Genomic DNA, 17,408 nt, shown 5'->3' with positions numbered 1-17,408 from the left:
TGGGTGTTTGACAAGTTTTGAATAAGGATATTATGCAGAAGGAACCACATGTTCTTGGAAAAAAGTCAAGCTTAGCCCTTCTTTGCTTGGCAAAGCGGTTCACAAGACTATAGTGTGACGCACACAGAACAGCATGAGCCTAAAGTATTTCCCTTAAAAACAAATATTGATCAGGGAGTCATGAGCATCCCAACAATTGGTGGAACAAACATAACCAGCTATTTATATCAACAGCTTCTCACTCCTTCTTAACCTGAATAAATAATAGAATTGATACATTCATGTTGCAATATGCAAAGGCTGGGGACAATGATAATGCAGAAAATAACCATTAAAATGACAGTTGCTGACCCACCTTCCTTACATGGAAAAACTAAGGCATAGGGATTTTTAGCTTGCGGGGGCAGGGAATGATTGAGGTCCCTCATGGTAAAAGCTGGATTTAGAGAAACCAAATCTTAATAAGCAAACCCCATGGTAGGTACATCTTAAGGTAGACATAGGTCACAAATGACTTGAAGTCACACACCACCACCACCAAGTTTTCTTGAAAGCTTACTATTTCTCAGGGAGAAGGACTCTCAGGCCCGAGACAGAAGGGCAGGAAGCAGCCTGTTGGCACTGATTCTAGGGTTCTGGAGTGCACAGCAACCGCATGCTCCCGGACCCTAGTCTGTATGGACACCACCAGCATGGCGGATTCCTGTCCATATGGGGCCCGCCATGATGATGCAAGTGCGGTACCATGTCCACACGTCAGGACGCCATGCTTGCATAATTGACGTGCCACAGTGCACTAATGACACAGTGATGGCAGCACCCACATGTGCCAAAAAGAACCTGCTTTTAGTGGTTTCTTTTTGGTGCAGAGGGAGCCTGCACGGTTTGGTTGCTGCGGGCTCCCTCTGGAGGAAACACTGGCAGCTCCAGACCACACTTTTGGGGTGGTCTGTTGAGCCCCTCAGTGTTTATTTAAGGGTGGTGTTGATTAAACAAATAAGGAAACAGGTAATCTTGCAAGTTTCCTTGAATGATATACATCAGGGGATGAAGACCTGTGTCTCACCTTCATCAGACTGCAGGTTTAGGCTTTCATACAAAAATAATTCTCATACACAAAAGGATAACATGACAGAGAAAAGAGTTTTATCCTAGCTTTCTCCCTGATTTACTTGTTTTCTCTGTGTAGAAATGTTTGTTTCCATTCACTCATTCATTCATTCAATATTCATTCAGTTATATCAATACCCACCTATGCTCTGAAATGGTACAGACCAGAGTGCCTCATTTGATATTTCCTTTTTAAAAAAAGGTCTATGAATGGCCAATGCTTCATGTGAACTGAGAATATTGTCTTGTACTTGGTTATGCATGACTTCTTCAAACAACAACCTTATGTGAAGCAGATTCTTAGCAGGCAGAATGTTGGAAATTACTGTGATGGAGGCTTATAATTATGATGAGAATGAAAAGATTTGTTTCTTCTCCCCATTATCTGATAAACACTGGTACTTGAATTCATGTGAAGCAAGCTCAGAGTGAAAAATGGAAAGTACCATTTTTTGACACATCATGTAATTTAGGTGCGGTACAGACCGCCGCTTTGCGGCAGCCTGTGGCTGAAACTAGGGTTGAGGAGCATGGAGCGTCCGCATGCTCTGTGCTCTCCTGGTGCCTTTTTGGCACACGCACTTTAAGATGACACGCACACTGATTACATGCTATGCTGCCTCTAAAGAGCACGGTGCACGAGGGATGGCGCAGCGCCACTCCAGGGCACTAATGGCACCTTGGCAGCAGTGCGGAAAGGAGCTGCATTTCACAGTTCCTATTTAGAGCAGATTATTGCCGCGCCCATGCAGTTGCAACAATCCAGGGCAGAAAGGGGTGGTGTCTCGGCGCTCCTTTCTGCTTGTCTATACAGTGGTACCCCGGGATACGAATTGATCGCGTTACGAAATTTCCGGGATACGAAAAAGTTAGATAGGAAATAACTATTCCGGGTTATGATGTTTTTTTCGGGTTACAAAATTTTTTTCGGCGCGAAATTCAAACGCGACCGCTAGCCGTGCTTCGGAAAAGCCTTTTTCGGGTTGCGAAATGCATCGGGTTACGAACGCCGCGGCGGAACGAATTAATTTCGTAACCCGAGGTAGCACTGTATTGGGCCTCAGTTGACAAATTTAGTGCCAAGATGTGTGCAATAGCTTGCAAAGTTTTTTCAAAGGATGAGTCAATGTAAGGAGGAGAAGTCTATCAATTTCAAAGTGGCCTCCAAAAATACAAGCAGAGATTACTTACGGTGGATGTTCCACATGTTCTTTCATGGCTCACTTCTAAACTTCCAGTGGTAAATAGATAGCTCCAAATAACAATTCCACAGATTAACTTACATCACCTATACAACCTGGTCTAACATATGGGTCAAAACTTCAAAATCCAGCAGAGTTTACCCTTTATGAATGTCCTAAAGACTTTTTTTTTATTTAAGAAAATATAAAAATGCATTAATAATTCAGATTTACACACAGAGGAAATTATTGGGAGAGAAGTTAGATTTAGACATATTTGAGGGGAAGATACATCTTAAAATCTGTATTCAAATCTAAGCATTAATGTAGATGTCTTTATACACACACACACACACACACACACACACAGAGATTAATGTGGAAAATGGACAGAAACGCCTTATGAGGAAAGATGTGAAAGTGAGAAAGGAAATGAACTAAAATCCTTATTTCCAAGCATGTGCTACTAATGGCACAGACTTACCTGCAAATTTGATGTGGAACTTATTTTCAGGCTTCAGTATCTGAACATACAGAGGACAATTAGGTGCAAAATCTTTAACTGCCCAAGCTCTTAAAATGGTTTGATGGTCCTATAATAAAACAGAAGGGACTATATAAGGCAGAATGCTTTTCAAAAGCTCAAAATGAAAGCTAAATAATGAAAATATTTTTGTTCAGATCTTAACACCTTCCAGTCTTTATACTTTTAGTTGTTTATTTTTATAATACAAAAAGAATGTAATCACAGCTGCCATGTTAATAATCACTCCATCAATGACAGCAGAAGTCATAGATAGACTGTTAAGAATAACAGAAAACAATCCAAAACACCAGCCTTATCTCTTAAATATTTTAATAATAACTCACAATTGATGAAACTGTGCTCCGACAAACTCACATAGACCACTGAGATTTCCAAAGTATTTGGGGGAAATGGAACAAATCTGGATTTAGCTCAAGTTTATCTTGCATTTCCCCATGAATATTAAGACTTAGCATATTTGGGCTTCACACACATGGTGTCAATAACCATTACAATAACATTTTATAAAGAACAGCATTCTTGTCCTCTTATATACATTCAATGAGGACATAGGGGAGAAACTGACTGTCCCCTGACTGCTCTGCCTTCCAGGTGGCTTGGGAGTGTGGCGTTTACACACCACATGCTCCCAAACCACCTAGAAGCTGTCTGGCTGCTTACATGAGGGTGGCTTCATGAAGCTCTGGTGGTGAGCCATTTACATGCTGCATACTACCAGAGCATCATGAAGCTGGCTTTTGCCCACAGCATGATTGCTGTGGTCACAAATAGCTTCAAAAGGGACGGCTTCAAACCACCCCTTCCGCCAATCTATTTTGCCCCTTAGTGAATGTATGGATTAGGCAAAATGTGTGCTGTGAGGCTTACTCACAGATATAGCCATGTGAGTTTGGAATATCAGTATGCAAAGAGATCTTGTAGCACCTTTGAGGAAGTAGACCAAGTCTATGAAAACTTATGCTATAATGTCTTGCACCCAGTTAGTTTTAAAGGTGCTACAAGATACCGTTGAATGGGAGACTCGTTTATCCCTTCCACTCATTGCTGATACATCATCTATAAATATTTTCTTATGGATGTTATATTTGAAATTGAAGGCCCCATAAGTGTTCATGATGGTCATTTGACACTTCCATCCTACAAACAGAAATCACAAGATGAATGTTGGCACTAGACTAGTCACTTGTTGCCAGCTTTGCTGCTCTGTAATGGTGGAGTGATGGGACAATTAAATGTCTATGCCACTGTATAAAAGGAACTGTCTCATCCATATTATGACACCTGTCTCAGTCCATATTCTTCACAGGGTCAATTTTGCATTATAGTTCAACGAGAAAATGAAAATGGGAAGCTTCCAGTGACAAGAAAGAAAACTTTCCTGTGTTGGAGAATAATCTCTTAGCATTTCCACATATTAGGTAACAACCAGATGTGTTCCCAAGGCAACTTTGGTAGGCTGAGAAAATACCCTCTAAACATCAGAAAATGTTGTTAGAAGGAAGGGAAGAATGCATTTTCTTCAAAAAGAGGAGAATTGTTGAAGGTTAGTCCTGACATTTTTAAAGTCAAATTGCTGATCTAATGTACTTAGGGGGCTTAGTGTGAGGCAACTTTTCAGTCACAGCATATTATGGTTCTTCCTTAGAAGACAGAGAAGCCTAATCCTGAAGGAGTTTCCACTTTAGAGTGAACAATTGTTCTATCAGAAGTGTGAGCAGATGTACTAAGCTGTTGATCCATGGCAATATATATATTGGTATTTTTGGTCTTATTACTCATTTTAATTAAATTAAAAAAATCATTTTCATGTAGATGTAAAGATTGAACTAATAGAGGAAATAGAGCCAATTTTAGTTCCATATGGCAGAAAACAGGATATAAAAGATAAATGAAATGAAATGTGACAAAGATTTGTTATTGTTGTTTTATTGAAAAGTTACCTGAGCTATTCAGATGGGGAGGAAGGACCTCTCCAGCTTGAACTGAACTACAGCATATTGCAGTTAAAAGTGCTAAAAGTTATTATGTAATCAGTCATTCATGAAACATAATGCTCTAAATCCAACTAGAGCAGACCCATTGAATAAATGGGATTTATTAAATCAATACTTTTGTAAATCCCACATGAAAGTTAGCCAAGTCAAAACAACTGGATTTTGCTTGGTATTTGAGTTCAAAATCATTGTAACAAGCTACTGTCTCCCCCTTGAAAAAAAATATACGTGTGTGTGTGTGTGTGTGTGTGTGTGTGAAAATAGGTTTGTGGAAAGTACATATTAAAGATTAATGAATTCCTATAGTTTCCAAGATTAAGAAAAAAATCCCATAATTCAATTTCATTTTATGTTGGCCCTTGCGGTCTCTTCCAACTCTATGATTCTATGATTCTATACTTAGCAAATACAAAGAGACTGAGTTAACACAACTTTTGTTATTGTATCAAATCACAGTATCAATACATTAAAATGTCCCAGGTTTGAAATGCTGTTAAGGTCTAAGACAGTGATGGCGAACCTATGGCACGCGTGCCAGAGGTGGCACTCAGAGACCTCTCTGTGGGCACACATGCTGTCACTCTAGCACAGAGTTTGCCAGAGTTTCTTACTAGAAACCAGAGGGACGTGGCACTTTGCAATAAATAAGTGGGGTTTGGGTTGCAGTCTGGGCACTCGGTCTGTAAAAGGTTCACCATCACTGGTCTAAGACATTACTACAGGAGTCTCATGACATTCTCTTAAAATGTTTCAATTCAATTTTCAAACAGGTCACTATGTAAGAGCTAATGATGCTAGGTAGTGAAATGGATTGCCTAGTCATAAACTCACTAGAAAGAAAAAGGGCATAGGTTGGAATAATTCACTTGCATTTGCAATGCCAGCAGATAAGGACGTTTTCTTGGGTCAAACACACAAAGCAAAATTTCTCTCACAAAGTTGAAGGCAGTTATCACTTTCAAATGACAGCATTGTCATTTTCAATATGAGCAGGATGAATTAATTTACCTGAGAAGTGAAATAGTGTGCTAAGGGAGATCTCCAAGATTTTGAAGATGTCAGTCATGAAACCATTATGAATTCAGGCCTAAGGCAGGATGATAAATAGCAGATCCCATCCAATCTATGACAAGGTGTGCAATATTCAAAGCTGGCCAAGTTATTTTGACACATGCAATTCTCCCCACAGCAATAAGTAAAATAGTAATAATCATCAAAGAAATAACTGTCTCCTTCCATTTTATGATACCTCAAATTTGTTGCTGGACAGGAGTGCCATAAACTGTGTAATGGCAGAAATGGTCTTGATAAATCCTTTGATTGATTAAAGATGTGTCATTTGACCTGAATTGTCCAACTCAAAAGGAAACTGAGACAATTTGAACCAATTCATATGAGTTCCTAATGAATCAGATTGGCCTAATTTTGTTCCAGAGCAGAATGGCAGAGTTTGAACTGATTTAAAATAGGGATGGAAATAATATTTTACTTTTTCTTTTTTAAAAATGGTTAAATGTGTTTCTAATGCTTTGGAATGCCTTCAGAAAAGAATCCCAGACCGAGGAAAATATGTGCAGCTCAGGACTTATTCTATGCAATATTTGCATATGGCAGTTTTGCACAATATTTTTTCTGCCCAGGAAACAAGGACATATTCTGTGCAAAATTTGTACAGGAACTCTGTGCAAAAAATGTTTTCTATGCAGAAATAACAGATGCAAAAGAACAGCAAATAATCTTTGGCAACTGTGTGGTTTCCAAAGACATTCTTGTACTGGGAACTAGAATTACTCATTGCTTCTTTGAAGAATGAAATTAGGGGGGAAATTACATTTCTAGTTTTAATGTTCTCAATTTGGAGTCCTGGCCATAAAAAGTAAATAAAATAACACCAGAAGTTCTCCAATTTAAGCATGTAAGGAATATGCCAAGGTGATGCGGAGCAGAAGGAGAGATAGACTTTGCTCAGTGACAGCGCTAGCATTTAATATGTGACAAGAACCTCATCAACACTCTCTAACTACAGTGCTTATTGTGTGAGGTCATCAAAGGTATATCCTCAGTAATCTCATGATTCTCCTTGTTCAGTTGCTTGATTTTGTCATCATTTGCTGAAAGAGCTGTGATGAGGTTTTGTTGATTGTCATCTTAATCTGGCCACTCTGAGGTCCGATCTGCACTCAAGAAATAATGAGGTTTGACACTGCTTTAACTGCTATGGCTCAATGCAATGGAATTCCAGGATTTGCAATTTTGTTAGGTGCTTCACCTTCTCTATCAGAGAGCTTGGTTGCCACAACAAACTACAAATCCCAAAATTCCACATTAATGAGCCATGACAATTAAAGCAGTGTCAAACTGCATTATTACTGCAGTGCAGATTAGACCTGAATCTCTTGTTATTTCTTAACTATTTGGTTTCTTGTTACTTTGAGTAGCAACTTGTTCATCAATATCTGTGAATATTTCAAGCAGTGACACACAATCTCTGTCCCACTCCTTGGCATCTCAATTAGCCCTAGCTGTTGTTAGATGTCATTCATTTCTCAATGTGATTCCTTTTTTTAAGATAAAGATCCGTCTAGTTATTTTGATAATCTCTTGTATATGTGCAGTTTCCACATCTCAAAAAGAAATTTATTTAATTCACAATATTGTTATATTGTACATTTAGTTCATATTGTGAAGCAAAAGAAAACATATTTCATTGCCCATTTGACTGAGCAAGTAAACTACTAAATTTAGTTTCCATTAATTCCCTCATTGGTTAAATCTCTTTATAATTTAAAATTTGAACCTATTATTTCTTAATGTACATCTCACCATTAGTTTAACTTAACCAATGAAGAGGTATAATCACAGCAATAAAGCAAATCCAAATGTTGACTTTAGGGACAGACTGCTTTGCATTCAGTCCCAGTAAGACTTGTAAGGGGCAGTATTTTTTGTGGTTGTGAAAACAAGCCTGCTTCCATTGCCAGGAGTCAATTTGAGCCTTAAGATCAGAAGCAGGTAGGAGATAGCAAGAGCAGACCTACCACGACAGAAGAAACCCCTGAAATGGAAGACTGATTAGTCTAAGTTGTCACAGAAATGGCGAATCATTATCTGGGACCATTTTGAGTTGAGAGCAGATCCCAGAACTGCTCTCTGCCTTCAGTTTAGGCAGAAAATGAGCAGGACATTACAACACCAGCAGCCTGCTTGAGCACCTTAAGTGGCAGTAATGTGTGTTTGTGTTCATTTCATTTCATTATTGATTTTTGAATGTTGGGCTACTGGTAGAAAGAAGTAAACACTCTTTGTAAGCTGTCACTCTATATGATAATATCTGATACAATGAGTTGTTTGATGTTCTCTACTTTCTGTCCAAACTGAAGAGTGAGAAGCCTGAGAAGATTAATGTTCTGCCTCTTTGCTTGCTTCTCTGCCTGCCCACCACTGCCAACTATTTCTGCCTGAAACTATTTCTCAGTGTCTTTGTTCTTCTTTGGGGCAGTTCTCCAACTATAAAGGTTGGGGACCCTCTACAAGCTGCTGAAAGGCTTCCAAATACTGTGTGTCTGTGTCAGGAATATCAGGACAAAGCAGGATGACTTAACAAGGTTGGGCAACCATCAGCTGTCTTTTAAACAAAAAAGAAAATATACAGTTGCCAAGCACAAAATTTAAAAAAGTTAATTCCATCTTTACTTTCTACTCTGTTTCCAAATGTTATATGGATATATAAAAGATGAAATGTTATATGGATATGTTGAAAAAATGGTTACCAAGTGAGTCAGTGAGGGAGATCCAAATCATAATTCTGATTTAGGGTCTGGATTGCATTAGCTCTAGATCCAAATTGTGATATTGGGCACTAGAAAGATGTGGGGAATGCACATTGCACCAAGTAACACCCACAGGATAAGCTGACACATCCAGGGATGCAGAAGTGGTGGTAGTATCCCTGGTGCCCTGGGGACATGCTGTCCTGGTCACTGGAAGCATGTGGCTCTGTACTGACCTCTGCTGCCTTTGTCCCCCCCCTCCCCGTGATTGCTCTTGCTTGGTAGAAGGAGGAAGAGCAGAAGGATCTGCCATGCCCATCCTTTTCTCCCTTGCCAGGTCAGCCATGTATCCTGAAGGGAAATCCCTGGTGAGCAGTGGCACCCCAGCAAGCCAAGAATGTGAGGGAAGGTATTTTTTGCACTGGGGGCACACATTCTTGTGTGTAGAAAAACTAAGCATTGGTGGTGGGATGTGTTGTTGAATTGCACATGCATGTGTGGGCTCCCCATTTCCCATGACAGCTGCCTCCCACCTTCTGGTTGGCTAGAGGTGTGGCCATGTAGTTGATACCATGAGCTGCACTGGGATGGCATCTTATTGAATCAGAGAACTCATTCCAGCCTTTCAAGCCAGGATGCACAATGAGTAAACCTTATAAACAGCATCTAAACTAGAGAGAGAAAGAGAAACTTCTCCCAGAATTCAAATGACAAAATTTCCAGGACGTTACATCTCAGTGTGTGTGTAAGAATATTAGCCTAAATCCAACTGGGAGTTCCATCAAGAGAAAATCCATTGAAGCAACTGAATTTGCACAGTGTCAAATTTCCACCAATATAATGGGTCTACTCTAAAAACTGGATTTTGTCTATTCACAAAGAAGGATACAGCAATAATGGTAAGTCAATTGGTTTAGCACACTACCGTCTATCAGTGTCACACAGGGGAAACAGAAGCATTAGACAGCAGTTTGGCAGACACTTTCATACTCTTAGATAAATAATTAAAAGGCACAAAACTATCTCCAGGAAATATCAGCAGAGATAAAATTGCACAAAGCAGGATGCACAAGTGTCACTTTAAGAGTATTAAGCATTACATATTAGGCTTTCTTTGTACTTTAAAATGGTGCCACAACAGTCCCTGAAGTGGATCTCTTTCCTGTGCAGAGTAACAAGAGAAGAACTGACTCATCTGTAAAATCTGGCCTCAGATGCATTGGGGTTGTTTCCCAGCAAAAATATAGCTGACCTGGGACAGTTTGGGTCGCAAGGCGTGGGTATGCACCTCATTATTTCTAATGGGACTTGCCTTCTACATAAGCTCAAAGCCGTAGAAGGCAAGCCTGCCTATGAGGCGGGCCAACTGTATATTTTTCTAATACCATTAGAATATTGTATCCTGTTTTTCACTACAAATGCTTCTCACCTGAATGTATTACTTGTTCTTGCTGAAATTAAATTCATGTAGAACAAAGATTTCACTGGTCTTACATCAGCTCTAAAATTATTCCAGATCCTAAGAAGGTTAGAATCTGCAAGTTTTTATGTTATTATTTTTATTTTGCAGCAAATAGCTGTTCTTTATCATCCACAAGACAGGTTATGTGTATTTATATTTTAATAATAAACAAAGTTATTATTATATTCAAACAATCATCTCACTATTTGAGAGAAGGGACTGTTTATCCAAACCACTCGAATAAATAACATTACAAAGTACAATGTTTTTATGCTTGGTATAACTACCCAAAGTACAGACAGTTCTGAAAATTCTGTAAACTAGGTAGCCTGGTTCAATCAGCACTTTATACGAACTAAATACATCTAGCCTGTAACTGCCATTACACAATCCTTCAGAATTAAAAAGTTTGCTCACCAACAAGTCATTCCTAAAGATAAACCTATAAAAAGTCTGCTACCCTTATTTGTTTGCCAGTCAGACATTGGTTCTGCATTTCCGCTTATAGGATTCTTGGCTTATCCATGTCTGCCTGACTCATAAATAGATAAGGACTATAAGTCCTTTCAATATTATGATTTTGGTCAGGGGAATAATATTGCCTGTGCTGTTTCAAGTGTGTGCATGGCATAAACAATTCTGCCCTTTCCAGCTAACCAAATATTTATTTGTTCTTCATGTATATACATATTTTCTGGGCTCTCTAAAATGACATTACTATATGTCAGCATATTTGATGGAGCCCAACCCCTGCACAGATTGTAGTTATGAAAACTATGTGAACATATGTTAGATGGGAAGGGATGAATTTATTAGATCTACTACCCTGATATCCTATGAAGGAGGACTAAGTATAAATGAGACAGATGACAGATGGTTACATGGATGGATGGATGGATGGCTGAGTGGGCAGGCAAATGGGCAGGTGGATGGGTAGGCAAGCAAGCAATGCTACAAATAAAACTAAGATGCTTGAAAAGATAAGGTCAGTGTCTCCAAATCCAATGACCACAACTCTCTCTCTCCTCTCTTACTCACCGGGGGGGGGGGGAGAATTTGCACATACATATTTACTATATTTAACTACTATATTCTATGTTGTTTCCTAAGCCATCTAAGGCTAGGGTTACCAGGTCACCAACCTTCCTTTCCTTCTGATGTCAGGCCAAAAACTGTAACATAGAGGTGGACCCTTGTGCTATCAGAGCAGTGAGGCAGGCAAGATTAAAGGGGTGAAACTGCTTTTGGGTCAACTGATTATAGAAATAGACACCAGAGGAATTTGGGTAAATGGGCTCAGAATTTGGCAAAACCTGGCTAACCCACTTAATACAACAACCAAGAACCAGAGGCACCCTCTTCTTTGACATCTAGACAAACAGAATAGTTTGCCTGCACAATCTTACCTATTCTGCACATGACACATTAAGAGTTTTTCCAGACCATATACTGTTTCTGGGGCTCCTAGAAATCTAATCTTCCTTCTAATATGGAGATATATAGAGATTCTTCCAAAGCTGCACTATTGCTACCAGGGTGGGAATAAGGAGATTCACAAATCATGAAGCTGCTTCTCCACTTTTGCTGCAAACTATGTAATGGGCCAAAGTACATGCACCTAACCGCTCTCCCCATGGTCTTCTCCTGCAAATATGTACAGAGGTGTAATATAGAAAAGCGACAAAAAGACCATTCAAAAATATCCAAAAATGTGTTTCTTGGGTGTCAGGGAACACTAACAAGGAGAATCCTAGATTTACAAGAACCTCTACAGGGCAGGATTTATTCTGTGAAAAATTCGCATATGGTATTTTTGTGTGGAAAATACCATCTGCAAAATTTACACAGAATAGGACCCAAATGGCTAATAGTCCCAAACTAGTAGCTTTGAAAATTGCACTAGACCTTTTACTAGAATTACTCAAATTTCTCATTATTTGAAATCTCTTCATAGAACCTGATGCTTTTAAAAGATTTACATCAAAATCAACCTATTCAGCCATCTCTAATAGACAACCCTTGGATTCAAAGGAAGCTAGCTAACTAGCTTTCCTTTCTTTCTACTCTTTCTTTCTTCCTCTAACAGCTTGCATAACATGCTATTTGGACATTACTGACATAGAAGCTATCAAGTGGGCTGAGCAGATGGGCCAGGAAAGCAGAGCCTCAGCCCATGTTTTCTGGCCCAAGTGTTCACCTGATTTGGTTCCTTGGTCAGTGTGGGGACAAGTGGGTGTTCACATACCTGTCCCTGCACAAACTCAAGACCCTCAATAGGTACATGATCCATATCTTGCTGTGCCACTGCTTTCACTTAGAAGCCCCTCCCATGTAGAATCAGGGTACCTGACCATGTGGGGAGAGCCAGGCACTCCATATCCATATCAGATGTGGTGACAGGGTGGGGGGATTCTGAGTGAAAGTGAAGGCTGGCAAGGTAAGCAATGTGAGGGGCAGTTTAAACAGCCAGGTTTTGCAGTGGAGTTTTTAGGAAACTGCACACAAAATCAAGGATATTTTACCCCAGGACAAAGGCTATTTACCCTGGTATTGGACCAGATCCTCTGGACATGCATGTGGTCTGCTCTGGGGTCATTAGACAGGGAGAAGCCAGGCCTTTTGACCCATGTGGACAACCCCAAGGACTCTCATTTGGAAACATGACTACTTATGCCTCTAGTATTGATGTAGGCCACTCTGGTCTTTTTGTCACCTGTAGACATGCTATATAAGACAAGGCTTACCCATGTCCTCTATAGTGATTCTCAGTATTATTATCAGATGACCTACACTGTCTAAGTTCAGAGCAGGTTAAGGAAGCCAAAATCAATTTAGAAGTGGTTCACATAGCTTACTTAAAATATGTTTATGTAAGTAAAAAATGCAGAGGTAATAAATGCAATAAGCAATAAGTGTAATTAAATCTAATCAAATTAGCATAAAGCAGAAATCAGAGGCTAAACACATAGCACAAATAGGATTGATTTAAAAAGTAAAATTAAACTTGCAATTAACAACCTCAACAGATCAGCAATAAACGCCGGTCTCAGGGTAGAGTGGGGGCATGGTGTCCACACGACGCATGCCCCAACGCTGCCCTGACACCACCGTCATGCTGTGCGCCCAACTGCACATTGTGACAACGCTCCTCTGGCACTGCCTCCAGACAACACAGCACCAAAGGAGTGCTGAAAAGCTGCAGTGCTGACAGCTATGGCACACTTTATGCAGCACAAAAAGAAGTCGCTTTTTGTGGCTCCTTTTTGCACCACGGAAAAGCCAGATTAGGGCTGCAGCGTGTAGCTGCCATGGCCCTAAACCAGCGAAGAAAGAAGCAGCTGCAGGCTGCCCCTTAGGGGCAGTTTGTTCAGCCCCCAAGTTACATCAGATGATAAAAAAGCCAGGCAAATAAAAAGGTCTTGCTTGGGTCAGAAGAAATTTCAACAACAGAGGAGCAACTCCTTATTATCCTTATTATCCTAATTATCCTTAGCCTTAATTATCAGTGCTATGGGACAAATAAATTATCATAACATCACTGAATCTTTTTATTCCCCTCCAGGAGAGGTGACAGTTGGGTAAGCTTTAAAGCAGAACAACATTTTTGTACAATCTTGGCCTTTCATTTTCTCTTCTCTGCTCTTTGGGCTTGGCCATCATAAGCACAAAAGATCAAAGAATGAATAGGGAGAAAGCAATAATTATTGACTTTTTTGACTGGAGTGAAAGGAAGAATTGAAGGGCAAGCAATCCAGCTGTGCTTCCATTTCGGGGGCCTAACTGTACAATTGACAAGTATTATACTATAAAAAGGGGGAAGCGTTGGTATAAGCAGTGCCGCCACGACAAGGCCCTTCCCCATAGGCACTGGTTATAGGGGAGAAAAAAAAGCTGTTGGGTACCCTCTACCCCCATAGTTTGTTCTAACATCACTTTAGGATTGTAAGTAATATTGACTCATGTTCTCATCATCAACAAAAAAAGGTTGCCCTGACATATCAAAATATTCTTCTGAAAAAGTAGCCAATACTAGCAAGACTTTTCATAATTCAAGATCTTTGTCCTGAAAAATTCATTTATGCAAAACTTGAGTACTTGTGCACGCATGCACACACAAATGATTTTTTGCACTAAATCCCACTTATTTTGTACACATGAATTTATATATGTAGTTGCAAGGCGTGAAAACGTATTGAAAAAAATCTGCAAAATCTCTCATATTCTTGTGAGTGGGCAAGCATAAATTATTAATATTATTTATTGATGTAAAAATGAAACACGTGAAAAATGTTTATCATTACACCACTCATTTTACATGGATGGGGTGTAATAGACCAGGTTGCCTCTTGGGAAATTACTCCTTAGCCTGTAGTGTAGATGACACTGGAAGTTGAAGGAGTCACATGAGTTCTCCATCCATTCATTATTGGGGATATTTGTGACCAGGTCACAAGGTTAAAATTCACACACTATCCTGGATACTGCTATGGCTATAATTCTTGGTAGAATAAGCCTGAGTAGCATTTGAGTCAAGCAGAAATTGTGATTACATTCTCAGTATGAATTTCCTGATGTTATACTAACAGGAGAGAATCCTCTCCCCACCCCTCTGTCACCATATGCCACCAAACTATTAGCTGGGAAAGCAACCTCTAGACAATACAAGGCAATACAACAATAAATTTCTAGTGGCTGCAATCTTAAGGAAACAGCAACAAGATCAATTCTTTTCCACATATATATGTCATGGATACATTTCTCTGAACTGAATATCAGCAACATAAATATAAATATATTGTACTTCCTCCTCACTCTGAATACATGGGCATTCCTTGGCATATGTGGTATCCAGTACTAGAATAATAGGAGTTTCCATCGCAGTGACCCAGGCTGCCTGAGACATGGTCTTGATTTACATGATATAGCAACAGATCTGTTAGAAAACATGCATTAACCAGTTGCTTGAGAGAGGAGGGACATGGTAGTACTGGAGCTGGATGGAGCAAAATTGCTAGACACCTATAACCATGAGTTACAGTTATAGACTCAAATTAAGACTTTGAGGCTATAACTCTTGATAGAACAGGCTTGAAGCATAAATTTTGCTGGAGGAAAAGTGGTTAGAAAAAATTATAGGAAATTAGGGTTAGACAGAACTAACATTTGGAAACCAGGTATTCAGTACAGAAGTAAATTAGATTGACAGAAGAAAGCCCCTTTGGATGATTTTTCACACTTTTTCTCATTTCCACAGCCTTGGTCTTACACCACAGAAAAACTTAATAATAAATATATTGATTCAAAGTGCATGGCAACTTGACTGGCTAGAAGACTAAAACATATACCAGGAGTTTTCAGATTATGTTTATGAGAATATATAATAATTATTGCCAGGAAAAAGTTGCTTTCAAACTGTGTTCAGGAGAAGCCCTGGGTTCTTAAAACACTTTATCAAGGTGTCCTCAATGAGAAAGTAATCACAGACAAACTTCCCTGAGAAGTTGCTTGCCCACACATACCAACCTCTGCTGAAACTAGCAATCCAAGGAAATTAGGAGTATATTCTAATGATACTTACTCTTCATATAGGTAGATGGGAAATATCCAAGAGGCTTGGCAGGTGAGTGAACCACATGAATTGACTGTGTACACTTAAATAAGCCCCAGGATCTTATGTTATATGTGGTTTCCTCAACAATGAAGTCATTGTGAAAGATCAAAAGATTAAAGGGGAAAACAGACTGGCAAGAAGGGAAAGCTTGAAACACACGTTGTGACCCCAATCTGGCTTCAGCCTGGCTGAAAAAAGTGCCCAGCTTTACTGACCCTACCACAGCCCCATGGTGGCTTCATGGAGCTCTGGCAGCATGCGGAATGTAAATGCTGCACCACCAGAGTGTCATGAAGTTGTCCATGTTTGGGCAGCTGGTCAACATTTTGGGCAACATCATGATGTATGGTGTAAAAATGCCCTGCTCCGAAGCCACCTGGATGGAAGCTTAAATTGGCCATTTTGTCAGGCCCTAAGTGATAACTAGATAGAGTTTTGGAGTGTCAATAAAAGTAACTGTGAATTTCTTATTGAAATGTTTTCATTATTACTCCACCACTGACGGCATTATTCCACAATGAAAATAGTGGATTGTTGGTCATAGATGGTAAAGCTCAACTTATATAAAGGAGCACCTGTGCCATATAATTCCAAATTGCACTTAGTTTGCATCAGTCTCTTGTATCATTGATTTATAGGATCAGAATATGAACTCTTTTGTAGCCCCACTTTGTTCTGTAAGTTACAAGCTCCATTAACAAAGCTGAGAACTTTTTGATCATAATATCTACATTTGTCTGTGTTTTTCATTCAGCTGCTATGATAATGCACAATTGAACAACTCTTAATCTATTCTTAAAAGGTATACATAACAAATAATAAAAGCCACACTGAAGGCAAATGGGTATTTGTGAAAGACTTACAGCTGCAGGTCTGTCCACTTCACAGCGGCTACTTAAAATGAAACAAGCCTCTGCATCATCCATCCTAAAAAGCATATGAAAACATTACCAAAATGTATTTCATTTTCCAGTGCCACTTCCAATTGCAGTCATTCTCAGAATTATTTAAATTGTTCATTTTCAATATCTATGATTCACAGAAATAGACTATATTGAATGGGGCATGCAAGTAGGTAAATACAATACAGTCAACTACAAAAATATAGAAAGCATGATGACACTCCTCTTGCTATACACTGACAAAATCTACTGACTTGCTCTTTTGGAACAGTTTTTGTTATAAAACAAGGTGGAAAGGGGACATGCACTGTGCTTTAAAGGAAAATTGTACTTCAATTGACTTCTGGGTCCACAACTCACAACTAAAACAAGGTGTGCATGAGATTTTTTAAAAAATGGTTTACCACTAAATTTTGGTGGGGCTTCATGATTTCCAGAACTTGCAAAAAGCAGATGAAACCCATCAGCTGATTGCACCTGCTTTAAATAGTGCGCCCATGTTATACGTGGGCGTGCTTTACGCGGACTTGAACATACACGCTCAAGCCACAGGGAGCGCATGTGGCGCAAGAGGCGGCGCATCCCATTCAAATGAATGGTGCCCCGTGCGCTCCCACAATGCCACAATGCCACACACGAACCCCATTCAAATGAATGGGGCTCCAGCATATGCAGAATTAGCCTTACACAGGTGGGTCCGGAATAGATCCCCCGCATAAGGCAAGGGCCCACTGTATAAGCTATTTGTTTCTGTGTTGAAGATGATATTTACAGCATATCTCACTTAAATCCTGTTGGTTAATGAGAAGCAGATCAGACCCACTCAATGAA

The 17,408-nt window shown here is 39.6% G+C and overlaps 1 protein-coding gene across 2 annotated transcripts in view; it reads right to left on the bottom strand.

Annotated features, from left to right (window-relative positions):
* KCNT2 (potassium sodium-activated channel subfamily T member 2) overlaps positions 1-17,408 on the bottom strand; it is a 281,538-nt gene that overhangs the window by 86,730 nt on the left and 177,400 nt on the right. For both annotated transcript variants that reach the window (XM_042463483.1, XM_042463482.1), the window contains exons 13-14: positions 16,539-16,602; positions 2,776-2,884 (exon numbers count right to left, since the gene is read on the bottom strand). In XM_042463483.1, the coding sequence (XP_042319417.1) occupies positions 2,776-2,884; positions 16,539-16,602 (173 nt within the window). The remainder of the gene's footprint in view (positions 1-2,775; positions 2,885-16,538; positions 16,603-17,408) is intronic.

The sequence above is a fragment of the Sceloporus undulatus genome, chromosome 4, assembly GCF_019175285.1.
Source record: "Sceloporus undulatus isolate JIND9_A2432 ecotype Alabama chromosome 4, SceUnd_v1.1, whole genome shotgun sequence".
Lineage (NCBI taxonomy): Eukaryota > Metazoa > Chordata > Lepidosauria > Squamata > Phrynosomatidae > Sceloporus > Sceloporus undulatus.
This window is presented reverse-complemented; position numbering and strand designations above follow the sequence as displayed.